At 45.7% G+C, this 13822-nt stretch overlaps 1 protein-coding gene across 5 annotated transcripts in view; it reads left to right on the top strand.

Annotated features, from left to right (window-relative positions):
- NHEJ1 (non-homologous end joining factor 1) overlaps window positions 1-13822 on the top strand; it is a 77513-nt gene that overhangs the window by 2697 nt on the left and 60994 nt on the right. For all 5 annotated transcript variants that reach the window (XM_027588033.2, XM_027588037.2, XM_027588036.2 and 2 more), the window contains exons 2-5: window positions 82-258; window positions 884-1096; window positions 7521-7659; window positions 8226-8284. In XM_027588033.2, coding sequence (XP_027443834.2) covers window positions 82-258; window positions 884-1096; window positions 7521-7659; window positions 8226-8284 — 588 coding nt within the window. The remainder of the gene's footprint in view (window positions 1-81; window positions 259-883; window positions 1097-7520; window positions 7660-8225; window positions 8285-13822) is intronic.

Raw genomic sequence — 13822 nt, 5'->3', positions numbered from 1 at the left:
TATGGGACTGTTTGTGTGGTGCCCCTGTCCCCAGGCCTACAGTACCTTGGGGCACTTTCCTAAATCCAGACTCTACTGCAGATGGAGAAGCTGGAGCAAGGCCTGTTGATGCAGCCATGGGCCTGGCTACAACTTGATGAGAACTCTCTCTTGGCCAAGGTGTATATCACCAAGCAGGGGTATGCCTTGCTGGTTTCAGATCTTCAGCAGGTGTGGCATGAACAGGTGGATGCTCGTGTGGTCAGCCAGCGAGCCAAGGTAAGCGTGAAGAGAAGTTCTGCTGCAGGGCGGTAGTGGATATAATTTCTGTCTTAGTGCAGGTCAGGGTACATTTACATCAGCCAGCTTGCTGGCCTGTAGGTTGCCAGGGGAGGTGGAATCAGGTTCAGACAATTCTAATGAATGTCCTGCCCTTCTACCTAAAGCCCTGGGATCTTTCTCTTTTTTTTAAGATTTTATTAGAGAGAGAGAGAGAGAGAGAGAGAGAGAGAGAGAACTAGTGGGGGGAGGGGCGGAGGGAGAAGGAGACCCCGCTGAGCAGGGAGCCGGACGAGGGAATCCATTCCAGGTCCCTGGGATCATGACCTGAGCCCAAGGCAGATGCTCAACCATCTGAGCCACCCAGGCGCCCCGCTCCCCCGGATCTTTCCATATCGTTGTCTGATGTTAGTTTTTGCACTGCATTTAGTACAAGGTGGGATTGTAAAGGAGGCCAGTCGTTCTCTCGTTTTGTTTTCTTCTTTCCTGTTTCCCCGTTTTTGTCTTCCCTTCCTCTCAAGCCCACTGTCTTCATGTTAGCCAGAGTTCTCCTTTGCTGTAATTTAGGGGGGAGTCCGTTTCCTTTGCGCACCCTTACTCCGTACAACTCCCACTGTCTTTTTAGGAGCTGAACAAGCGCCTGACTGCCCCCCCTGCGGCTTTCCTTTGTCATTTGGATGATCTGCTTCGCCCGTTGTTGAAGGACACAGCTTGCCCCAGCAAAGCTACCTTTGTCTGTGATCATGTGGCCGAGGCACTGATCCTGCGCGTGCGGAGTGAGCTCTCTGGTCTCCCCTTTTATTGGAATTTCCACTGCACCCTAGCCAGCCCTTCCGTGGTGAGTGTGATTCAAATGTGGAGTGGGGCAGGGGAATGCCAGCTGCTTTGAGATGAATCCTTAGGTGCTCTTATTTTTTTGTGGACTCTGTTTGCAACTCTTCTTCAGTTGGAAAACTTTCCTTGACCGGACAGAAAGCAGAACGGATTCTTGGCTGGTACATCCTTTCTTTGCAAAGGGAGCAAAGGCGAAGTTTTGGTTTACCTGCTTTCTTGGGTGTCTTTCTTCATTATTTAATATTTATTAAGCATCTACCGTGGGCTAATTGTTGGGTGTCCAGAATCTAAAGCAATATAGCCTATTCCTGGAGTCCATAATCGAGTGAGAAGACAGACAGGGAACAGGATAAAGTATGATAAATTCTTTGATTGAGGTAAGCTCAGGATGACTGGAGGTCTGAAAAACCTTTTTGAAGAGAGAGGTTTTTTGTTTTTGTTTTTTTTTTAGAGAGGGGGAGAGAGGGGCAGAGGGAGAGAGAGAATCTTAAACAGACTCCATACCCAACAGGGCACCCAACATGGGGCTGGATCTCACAACCCTGAGATCATAACCTGAGCTGAAATCGAGAGTTGGATGCTTAACCAACTGAGCCTACCAGGCGCCCCATTGAAGAGATAGTTTCTGAGCTGAGTTCTGTAGATGAGTAGGAACTCATTGGGAGATCAAGAGGTCATTCTAGGCTAGAGTGCATTTTGAGAGGTGGGGAGATGTATAAGCGTGGGGCCAGTGGGGGAATTTCATGACTGCGGGGATTTGTGGGAAATGAGGTAGGCAGTGACCAGATTTTGAGGAATTCTAATGAGTTTGGATTTTATCCTAAAGGCAACAGGGATTCACTAAAAAACTTTAAGCAGGCGTTTAGCATGATCCAATTCGTAGTTTATCAAGAGCAGTCTGGCAACAGGGTAGAGCATGTACCAGCATTAGGTACGTGCCTTTCTGAACATTTCTTGTCACTGAATCCTCACGACTGTCCTGCAAGATAAGTAGTATTGTTCCCTGTTTTCAGAGTAGGAAGCTGAAATCGAAGGCAATTTGTCCAAAGTCCTGCGACTTATAAATGAATGAGCGAGAATTTTACTCCCAGTTAGGTCTGATTCGAGAGCCCATTTTCAGGGACTAGGAGGATAATGTTTTCTGCTCACTTAGTAGCTTTCTAGGCCCCTGGAGCTTTTATTAGAAATTAGTTTGAGGGGCGCCTGGGTGGCTTAATCGGTGACGCATCTGCCTTCAGCTCAGGTCATGATCCCAGGGTCCTGGGATCGAGCCCTGCATCAGGCTCCCTGCTCAGCTCCCTGCTTCTACCTCTGCTCTTCCCCCCACCCCCTGCTTATGCTCTCTCTGATAAATAAATAAATAAATAAAATCTAAAAAAAAAAAGAAATTAGTTTGAGAATAAACGGTACGAACTTGTTTGCAGGAATTACTGCCACTGGTCCGTTCCACCCTTTTATACAGACAGAGCTTGTTTCAGTCAGTAGCATTAGAGGCCGGGGTCTTCTTTGGGAGGCCTTAAAGGTGTAGGTTTATCAGCCGAAGGGCCTGAAGACATGTGGGCATCATTTCCTATATCCCTTCTCTAGTTTTCCGGAGGTGATGTGATGTTTTGGAATCAACAGGGTGGATGGGAAAAGTGTTTTTTTGAGAAACTGTTCTCTGGTGGATTTTTTTTTTTTTTTAAGATTTATTTATTTCTTTTAGAGAGTGAGAGTGGTGGGGAGAGGCAGAGGGAGAGGGAGAGAGAGTCTCAAGCTCTCTGCTGCACTGAGCGCAGAGCCCAACGACGCGGGGCTTGATGCCAGGACCCTGAGATCATGACCTGAGCTGAAACCAAGGGTCAGAGATACAAACCCTCCCACTGAGGTGCCCTTCTGGTGGATTTTTGATCTGGAACCCAATAAAGCTGGAGAACTACTTCTCATTCATCTCTGAATTTCTAAGGTCCATCAACAGTGTTTAGCAGATAATAGTTTTGATATCTGTTGAGTTTAATTGAGTTTTTTTGTGAAATTTTCCATCCTTCTTTAGTCTACCTCTTTTGTTCAAAACCCTGTAACTTTTTCTAAGTAACACCAGGGGGCACTGTTCCCTCAATAATGCTTGTTCTAGGACCAAAACCTTTGGGCCGCCCCAGGGAGGTCCTAGCAATAGCTGGTCTCACTTTCCATCATACAGCCCTAGAAATTCAGAACAGTGAGACTGATGAGGTAGTTCTCCTAGGAGGCTGATGGGCTCTAATAGTTTTTTTTTCCCCCCAAGATGATAAAGATATAAAGCTCACTTGTATAATGAGCTTATAATTGAAAATAATATATAAAGGGAAAACTAGCCATTCTAGGCAAATTCCTCTAACTGGGCAGCCACAATAAGAAAAGAAGCATCAGTGTTTGGAGTGGAATGAGTCCTGGTTGGCCACGGGGAGAAGTGAACATTGAGCAGTTGGTGAACAATTAGGCTTTAAGATAAAATAAAATACTTATTATTAAAAAAAGAAGAAAGCCAGCCCAGAGAAACCCCTGAGCCTGAGGAGGCTTTACAGGGGGAAAAGTTAGAGGCAGCGGACACTGTCAAGGATGTAGGTGGATACTATTTCAGGCTGGTGTGTGTGTCTGTGAGGTCACACAGTCATAATTTTTGTTTGTTACTCATTCTTGTGATAGTTTTTATTTCATTTTTTTTTCAATGAGTAATTCATGCAAAGAGCAAACATTTCAGATAGCATTGAAGCAGGGTCTAGAGCAGAAAAAAAAGGTCCTTCTACTCCTCTCTCTAGTCCCTCGTTTTCCTTCTTTAAAGCAACTGATACCATCTTCTTGTGCATTCTTAAAGAAAGCTGTATGTAGGTTTGTATATATGTGAGTATGTATATATTTACACAGTCAAATACCTATCTGGGCATATGTATGCCTTTTCACAAATGGCAGCATGCTATCCACACTGTTCAGTAGCTTGCTCTTTTCGCTTAATTACAGAACTTAGAAACCATTCATAGCAATATATTTAGAAGGTCTGCCTTAATATTCATTACTGGCAACTTAGAGCCTTATTTGATGCATATATCAACATGTATTTAATTGGCAAACTACCAGTAAACACCTAAGTTGTTTCCATTCTTTTGTTAGTACATGTAGTGACTATCCTTGCATTTATTTTTCCTGAGTATAAATGTATGAGTAAATTCCTAGCAATGGAATAGCTGAATCAAGGAATATTTGGGGGCGCCTGGCTGGCCCAGTCGGAAGAACATGTGACTCTTGATCTCGGGGTCGTGAATTTGAGCCCCACACTGGGTGTAGAGATTGCTGAAATAAATAAATAAATAAACCTTTTTTTTTTTTTTTTTAAAAAAGGACTATTTGTATGTTTAATCTTATTCACATGATGCCAGATTGTCTTCCAGAGAGATTGCACATCTAAACTCCTACCAGTCATGCAGGAGAGTAGGAGAGTTCAGCATGTGGTGGGTTCACGCTAAGTTCTCAAGGCTGTGCGGGGTAGCATGGGACAGCTAAAGCCTCGGGTCTCTGCTTTCTACCCCATTTCCACTTCCAGCCAGCTTCCTTTGTCCCTTCGTCCTCCTCACTGTTCTTCCCAGGATCTGATGTAATTCTTTGGTGTTATTGCTGTTACCTTTCTTTTCCTAATGTAATTCTTGATATTCCATATTTTGACTTTCAAATTTGGCCATTTTATAATTTCTAGGAGTCACAGCCAAAGGTTTTTTTGTGGCAGGAAGAGCCCACAGGCTTTGGAGCCGGCAGGACTGATTTGTAACTTAGCTCTACAACTTTGACTATTTGTATTACCTGGGATAAGTCATTGAATTTTTATGAGGCTTGGTGTCATCATCTGTAAAGTGGAGGCACCAGTCCCAACCTTACTGTGGAATCCTGGGAATTAAAGACAAGACCACACATAGTATTACTTAACTTCAGCATTATTGTGAACCTTTGAGAGCAAATACTCCGACTCCCTGATTTTTCCTTGAAAAAGATAAGGACCACAAGAGCGCTTGGGATTAAGCCATTTTCACATCTGGGTGCTCTCATAGCCAGGGCTAGAATCTAGATCTAATTCCCAGTCTGGTTGCCCTTGTCACTATATCCAAACCTGATAAAATTCATCTCGGGATTGGTAACTGCCATTCAACTCTCCTTCCTCTGACTTGTCAACATTTCAATGGGAAATCTGCAGACATTGAGGGATGTTATAAATAGATTTCCTCTGGAAAAGATTGGAAACTCCTGCCTCTATATCCATCACACTTCCTGACCTCCTTAACTGTTGTGAGCTCTTTGGGGGCAGAAGACTCACAGGGTCACAGTATGTGTTAGGTACACAGTAGGTATTTGTTGAATTGACTTGTGAAACTGCAGCTCTTCATATATCATTGTCTTTAAATGAAGGGGTAGGGGTTTTCCTGACCTCCTGAAGTGTTTCAAGCTTTTTCCTTGTAGTGTTTGTGGATTTGCTTTGAAACCCATTACGTCAGCCACATGCCTTGTCCTAATTAACTGATCTAAGTTAGCGTGTTAGTGTGCATCTAACTTTGAAATGAGTTATATCCTAAGGATTCAAAGTAGTGTAACCCAATTCTAGGAAATTATTTGAGAAGTTGAAATATTTACAGATAGTTTTTGTTTTGTTTTGTTTTTGCTATATAGACACTGGAGTCTGATAGATAACTTCCGGTGCCTGGCGTGGCATTACCTTATTTAATTAGACATGGCATTGATTAAAAACTTTCTCAGTATGTTCCATGTGGTTAGATTTACCACCACTCAAAGAGATCGCTGGTAAGGTGGATTCCCAGAGAGAGGCTGGTTGTCACCTTTAGGAATTTCTGTATTTGAGGGCTGTCACCAGAGGGATGGTGATGCTGCTTGGTTACCAACTGCGATTACTTTCAGCTCACCCCTCCAAACACTGACTTGCTTTCATCCGAGGATTTCCCTATTTTTCCTCCTGATCTCCCTCGAACAGGACCAAACCTAACCAAACAATTCCTAGGAAAGAGGGTTGGGTCTGGAGCAGATGAATTTTCCCAAAGCAGAACTTTGGCTGCATTTTGAGCAGTACTTCCTGGAGGCTTAAGTTTATTCTAAGGACCTGAATTGGGTACCAGGACCAGCTTGGGATGTGCTTCGTGATGGAAAGAAGTGATGGGTATTTACAGCTATGTTTGATTTTCAGCCTCCTACTCTGCGTCAGTAGCCCTGCATATGTCGGGTCCTGGTGGTGGTACAGAAGCTGCGTGCTCTAACCCTTACCACCCCCCCCCCCCCCCGCAATCTCTTCTCTTCTGATCTGTCCTTAGAGAAGCATGGGGCTGGGTAGCCTATGGCCAACGGGCCAATTCTGGCTTGCTGCCGATTTTTCTGAAGTTCTATTGGAAACCCACCACGCTCGTTTATTATATGTTGTCTATGGGCGCTTTCATGGTATAGCAGCAGAGTTGAGTTTTTTGACAGGGCCTGTAGGGACCACAGAGCTGAAAATATTGACTCCTTGGCCCTATGCAGAAAATGTTGCTGACCTCTGATCTAGGGCATTTTTTCTTAGTGTCTCCTTGAGCTCATCTCCTTGGGGCAAGGGAAAGGAACCCCGATAGCATCCACTAGTCACAAAGAGATTATTGATTCTAGTTATTTTCTTTGGCTAAGGCTTTTTGCTTTCTTTGGCTACTGGACACCTTGTGTGGGTGAATTAAGTGCTTATTCTCCACAGCTATATGTTATTATATGAGGACACCATCCTAGCTGCTCAGCAGCGTGGCAATGCTTGTGTCCTTACCTTATTAAGAGCAAGGTGTGCTGGTGTGGTTTATTCCTTCCTAGGCTGGCCTCTCGGTGACTGGCTGGCTTCTGTCACAGTGACCTCAAACTTTGCTGTTTTCCTGGGAGCCGACTGAAACTCTGGGCTCATTCTGGGCTATCATCAGCCCTGAAATGGTTCTTGATCAGTGTCTGGGTCTAATTTGAGACTGATTCCCAGGCTCTCTACTCTCTGTTGATTTTTGTCTTCTAGTATGCTCCAGCTAGCACACTCTGTTTTAGCCACGCCTACTTTCCTGAAGGCTACTTGGATCTTCTGCTTTTGTCTCTCAGTCTCTGCAGAGAGTTGAAGCAACACTTTTCTCTTATCAGTTCTGTCACATTCTTCTCTTTAAGTCACCACTCCAGGCTGCCTATCCATGTGTTCTCCCCTATTCTCCCCACCCTTTTATGTATGCTACAAAGAAAACCCTTGAACTTATTTCTCCTACCTATTTGATTATTGTATTATTAGAGTCATGCAAATGGGTTGCTTGCTCATGAAACCATAAGTCCCTATGAAAACATTTCTTTTTCAGTATTTTTCTAGTTCCTAATACAGTGGGCAGTACTCTGTGTCTGTTGGCTAATTGATATCTCTTCCATGAAAGGTCTCCCAGCATTTGATTCGTCCTCTCATGGGCATGAGCCTGGCCTTGCAGTGCCAAGTGAGGGAGCTAGCAACTGTGCTTCATATGAAAGATCTAGAGATCCAGGACTACCAGGAGAGTGGGGCTGTGCTGAGCCGAGGTGAGAGGGCATTCTTTGGGGTGTTGGGTAGGGAGTGGTACAGATGGTCAAAGGGCCTCAGAAAAGGGGAGAGACATCTGCATTAGAGGTGTACTTCCCCGAGGAGATGCTGGGTACTGACCGTAACTGGAGACTTGATGCCGGGTGACACTTCTCTCTGCCTTGAGGACCTGGCTGGCACCCAAGTGACCAATAGAAGCTATAACCGAGTCCAGCCATGCCCGAGGCAGTGGCAAGGAAAGACTTTGGAAAAGGGCCAACAGCTGTATAAAACTGTGGGAGGGCAACACGCACTTGGGACCTTCCGAAGCATAGTTCCTGCTTCAGAATAAAAATTCCGTTCTACCTGCATCTTTGTGGCAGGAAGAACATGTCCTGTGTTGCTGATCACCCTCTCCTCCTCCTCCTGTTTGTCACACACTCTCATCCCTTCTCCCACTGGACTCTGGGTGTTGCATGTGTATGCTCCCTCCCAAGAAATCTCGGGCTCTGTTTCTTTTCCTTCTCACAGGCAGGAAACTCATCCTAAGACTAATATTTCTTTTCTGTATCCCTTCTTATTACAGATCGGTTGAAGACAGAGCCATTTGAAGAAAATTCCTTCTTGGAACAATTTATGGTAGAGGTAGAGTATATCACGATAAAGATTTCCTTTCTCCTTGTGCAGCTTTGCTTTATTTTCTCTTTCCAGGTGCCTGAGTAGTGACTTGCATTTTGGGTGTTAGCCAGCTTGCGTGGTTGGAAAGTCCTTTCTCTGAAAAAGTTGCCTATAGAAAATCTGATAAAACTTGAGATGCCCATGGAGGAGATGGGGTGAAATAGGGGGCAAGAATATAAAAGGCAAAAGTGGGCTGGTCAACATTTGTAAAAACATCTCTGTTCACGTACCTAGGAATTTCATTTAGAATTCCCCGACCTTGGAAAGTTTGGTTGACCAGTTGATCAATTTTTGCTCGTTGAGATCTGATCACAGGTCTGGATTGTGGAGCAGGGGGGCTGGTCATTATTACTTGTCTGGGCCCCTCCAACATCCCGCAGCAGAGGAAGGTGAAAAGCACAGGGTTACCATTTGGGAACTGTCTTGTGGGCACAGTAGGCTGTGGAAAATCACAGTGTTTATACAAGGGGCCTGGCAAAGGAATGAATGGGGAGTAGATAATTGTGGCCTGTCAGAAGCTCCTGCCTAGGTTTCCCTTCTAAGGATTGAACTTGGCCAAAAGAAACATCTATTAAATGCCAAACAGGGGGAGTATTAATAATAGTGACCTTTGATAATACCAGTCAATATTGATCTTCTTCTTCTCTCTTTTAGGACTTGTTGGTTGTACAGTTAGTACCTTAGTATTATTGCCCTTTTTTCTAATTATACATGTGACCCAAGTTGGTACTTTACTATGTAAGCAAATAATGCTATTATAATATCATGTTCTGTATAGATTATTCATATTTCTGTCTTGTCATCTAGGCTACTTTGTAAACCCCTTGTGGACAGGGACTGTGACTCATATTTCTTTTGAACATGAAATTAATATTTTTCCCAGGGCTCAGCAGAAAACAGGTGTTCTTGACTTGGAACCTTCTGTTCTGCCTCTGTGCATTGGCTGAACAAAGACGCCATCATGCTTGGGGTCTTAACACAAAGAACAAAAAATGCAAGTTGCGTGCCCAGTCCATCTACTGAAGCAATCTAACTCTGGAGAAGAAGGAAAGGGTGCACTGTTACGTCTTGAAGTAGAATAGATTTCAAGTCTTTATGGGGAAAGAGAGACCATTAAACCTAGACTTGCCACAGAGAGATTTCCTCGGCCATTTTTCTGTCAGTTAGCTTCCTCTGTCTGTAAGTGTAGGTGTTAAGGAGGTTAACATAGGCTAGGGATGACATGCTGATTCCCTGTCTCAGCCCCTTAGTGAAACAATGCAAGACTTACTCTTAGCCCAGCAGAGAGGTCCCTTCCTGATCTGGTGCCCACAGACCTCTCTAGCTTGGTTTCTTGACATTTTTCATTATGAACTTTATGCTCCAAGTCACAGAAAATGACTTTGAATTGCCACAATGCCTTCCTCTAGCCTTTATGTCCTGCCACACTGTTCACTTTATCTATAATGCCCAATGCCCTGGCCTTATCTACCTCGTAAACTTCTATTAATCTTTTAAGTGTCAGCTTTGGCTTCTTTGGGAGGCCTTTCCAGACTCTCCTTGTAAAGATAATCCTTCTTCCCTGCTGCTATAGTGCCTTGGTTCCTACCTCCGTTTTACCACTTATAACTTTGTGATAGATATTGCTGTTTCTAGGTCTGCGAGACTATGCCTTTCTCCTCCATTGATCTATGAATGATTTGAGGACAAGGACTGTGTCAAATGCATTTCTGTGTCCCCAGCACTGAACAGAGTGCCTAGGAGTAGTAGGTTCTCTATAAGTTTGTCGACGAAGATGTTGATAAACCTGTGCTGGGGGAAGTTTCATGAAAGTTGGAGCAGTGTGACCTGTGGATACAGTCCTGCTTGTGATGCCTGTATTTGGGGTCTTTGGTTATTCTTCTGGTTTATTTTCCAGCTTTGGATGAGTCAGTGTTCCCAGAGCCTCTGTTTTCTCATTTGTAAAATTGGAGGCTCGTCTCTTCCATGCTTCTGGGGCAGGGGGCAACCCCGCAGAGTCGAATGACATAGTGGCATATAGAATCCTGGTGCCAACCCAGGAGGTGTACTGGTGTTTTAGAACCAATTACGTCAGGAATACTGGTCTTCAAAGTCCTGGGCGGATCACACCGAAACCACAGAGACTTACAGAATTTTATGTATCTGCAAAGGATCTGAGAGACAGGTAGCTATAGTTTTCCGTTTCATAGACTAAGACATTGGGCCTCAGGCAGGGTCAGTGACTTGCCTAAGGTCATGTTGCTGTAGCCAGACATTTAGGGCCCTCTTCCATTTCTTGTCTGGGATCATCCCTGTTTTGTTCTGCCGCTCTAACGGGTTATACACACCAATTAGAGGAGGGTTAAGGGCTAGGGTAGTGTGGAATTCTTGCAATCTCCGGGATCACTGCACCGTCCTCTGGCATCACAGACTGTCCTGCATAGCTGCTAGAACCTGCTTCCTTGTGGGACTACAGAATTTCTTGGCCACTGCACCTTTTCAGTTACTCTGCTCATCTGGGGTCCTACAAACAGGACACAGAAGGGTCATGGGGTCACCCAAGACAGCTGAAAGGATGTGCCATCAAAATAAGCAACATAGGAAGATAAACAAACCAGGGACAGAGAGCCCAGGATGAAGGTGCAGGGGGGCCAGGGCTGATGTCAGAGGGGCCATGCGGTCAGTGCTGGGGTCTGTTTTTCCTGGTTCTAGGCGAGAGGCCACAGAGATAGGGCACGAAGGGCAGTAGGACAGGGAGGTTTCTAGGATACTAAGGCCAGGAAAAATATTTAAGGGTTGAACAGGGGTTATGTCTTCATATTTACTTCTTTTGTTTTTTCATCCCTCCCCTCCTTAGAGCCTTGGATTTCGCATTTCCAGGGAGCCCAAGGGGGCTAGTCGATGGTGGCCTGACTGGAGGGGGCAACCTGGAAGTGTTCTTCGAGTCGGCTGGGTGGAGTGGCTTCTGGCATGATCTTCATAGAGGGAAGATTCCCCATAGAGAGCATCTCCTAGGACTGGGGGCTGGGAGGCACTGTTCGGAGTGGGAGATGAGTCAAGGAATCAGGGACTATTACTGCATTGCCCAGGAACTGTGTGAGAGAAGTTTAGGAGGATGGGGCTGGCATGGCCCTCTCTCACTCTGGTCCACTGGAGGGAGTTCCTTACCCTGGCCGTGTCCATGCCTTCCCCCTCTCCATCTGGTTGCCATCAGGCTGTGTGGCTGCTGGCAGGCTCTTTATTTATTTATCCCAGTGTAATGGGGTGAGGAGGGAGCTGGCCTGAGGCTGGCATTCCGAGGCCATGCCACTGAGCCACAGGCGGTTTGCATGGGTGTGTGAGTCACTGGGGCTGCATGCTGCTCAAACCAGACGCGGCCAGGCTCAGGGACAGCAAGCAGCCCAAAATAGAGCCCCGCCCTCTGCAGCTGGCAACCCCTGGCCAGGAATCAGCCCTTGACACCAAAACCTGAGCAGTTGCGTGAAGTTGGCTTCCTTAAGCGGGGGGGGGGGGGGGGCCTTAACAGCGAGATTGTCTCCTTCCCTGTCTTCAGAGGAGAGTATTCAGCACAGCAGTCATTCCCATTGCTGCATGCTGCAGGCCTTGTCGATTTAATCTGTTCAGTGTAATACCGTCACCAGTTTCTATCATATAGTTACAGTTATAGAACTATAGTTGACACTGATTTGATTCAGCATCCTAAATGTAGCCACGGCCTTTGTGCCCTGTCTAGTTTTAGTTACTGTCTTCATTCCCTGTCCAGTTGCAACCTGATGCTAGAGCGGAGACTTGAAGTTATGAAGCTCTTCCCTGCTGCTCTTAGAAAGCTAGAGGTTACATCAGAGCGGCCCGGGGAGGAGGAGGAGTCCTTTAAACCTGGAGATTGCCGTCCGGTTGAGTTCCGTCGCGGACAGCTTCTGCTCGGTTTCCTCGGCTGGCGTCCCGTTCTTTACCTGCACCCTAAATGTTAGTGTTACTCGAGACTGTGTCCTTATTCCCCTTGCCCTTCTCTCTCCGGGTCATCTCCTCCAGACCCCCGTTGGACCTGTCACCAGTATACCACCAAGGGCTAATTTTGTGTCTCCGTTATGCAGCCCACATTTCTTTCTGCATATTTGACATCTCTACTTGGATGTCGCACATTGCAGCATCCTACTCATGTCCAAAATAAATCACGTACTCCCCCCAAATCTGATTCTCTTCCCTGTGCCTTATCTTGGGGAGGCATACGCGTATCCATTCCGCTTTCGAAGCTAGAAACTTGGGAGTTACCCACTTTTCACTTGGGCCTTACTTTCAGAGCCTAACTTGTCAACTGTCTTTTGAATCTGCTCTTCTCTATTCTGCCGCCCCCATCCCCCCACGTTTTCTGGTCTGACCTTCCAGCAGCCTCCTAACTTGTCACCCAGTCAGTCCTTATTCCCCGCCAGTTGAATTTGCGTTACAGCAGAGTGATCTCTTTGAAACAGAAACAGAAACCCGATTGCTTGAAGTCATTTAGTGGTCCCAACTCCTGGCATGGCACACAAGGGCGTTCATGCTTTGGTCCTCTTACCCTCTGCCGCCTGATCCTCTGCCACCCTCCCACACTGAAGTCTTGATGCCCACACATCCCTTGACAAGTTTGCCTGGTATTCTCTTCCTTCTTGTGCTCATGACAGACTCCTACTCAGCTTTCCCGAGTGCACAGACATCATCCCTTTTGTGAGTTTTCCGTGAGCGTTTTTCCTTTCCTCAGTCTTCTTGCAGGCACAGGTACACTCTCCTGCTATTCCCACAGCCCCCAGGACAGACCTCTGCCGTAGCGGTTGGCATAAGGGAGGAAATGGAAATGAAAAGGAAGGATAGGGAGGGAGAAAATTGAGTTGGCTGACCTTTTCTCCTTTAAGTTTTTCCTTTATAAAGCTTGTTAATTCCTTCTTCTCAGTGTTTTCTTAACATGGCTTCATACTACGATACCGTCCTGCTTTTCTTCCTACTTCATTGTTTGTTCCTTCTCAGAATCTCTTGCTGGTTCTTCTTCTCCCTTACCTTTTTTTTTTTTTTTTAATTTAAGTAATCTCTATACCCAGTGCAGGGCTGAACGCACAACCCCAACACCCCAAGATCAAGAATCACATGCTCCTCCGACTGAGCCAGCCAGGTGCCCCCTCCCTTACCTCTTAATGTTGGAGTGTCCCAGGATTCAGTCCTTGGTGATCTTATCTTTTTTCACCTTAGTGATCTCATGGAGTCCCATGGCTTTAACTGCCTCCTTGTTGACGAATCCTGAATTTAATCTCTATTCTTAGACCTTGCCCCCAAACTCTGGACTGCCTGCTCAACATTTCCACATGGAAGTCCAACAGAATCTCAAACTCAGCATGTCCAAAACTGAACTCCTAACTTACCCCCCAGATTTGCTTTTCGAACAACCTCCTCCCATTTTAGCTGATGGAAACATCACCCTTTCACTTGCTAGGGCCACAAACCTTGGAGTTATCCTTGACTTCTGTCTTTTCCTCACATCCCACATCTAGTCCATCA

This window comes from Zalophus californianus, chromosome 3, assembly GCF_009762305.2.
Source record: "Zalophus californianus isolate mZalCal1 chromosome 3, mZalCal1.pri.v2, whole genome shotgun sequence".
Taxonomy (NCBI): Eukaryota; Metazoa; Chordata; class Mammalia; order Carnivora; family Otariidae; genus Zalophus; species Zalophus californianus.
The sequence above is the reverse complement of the archived record's forward strand: the minus strand, read 5'-3'. Positions and strand labels throughout refer to the sequence as shown.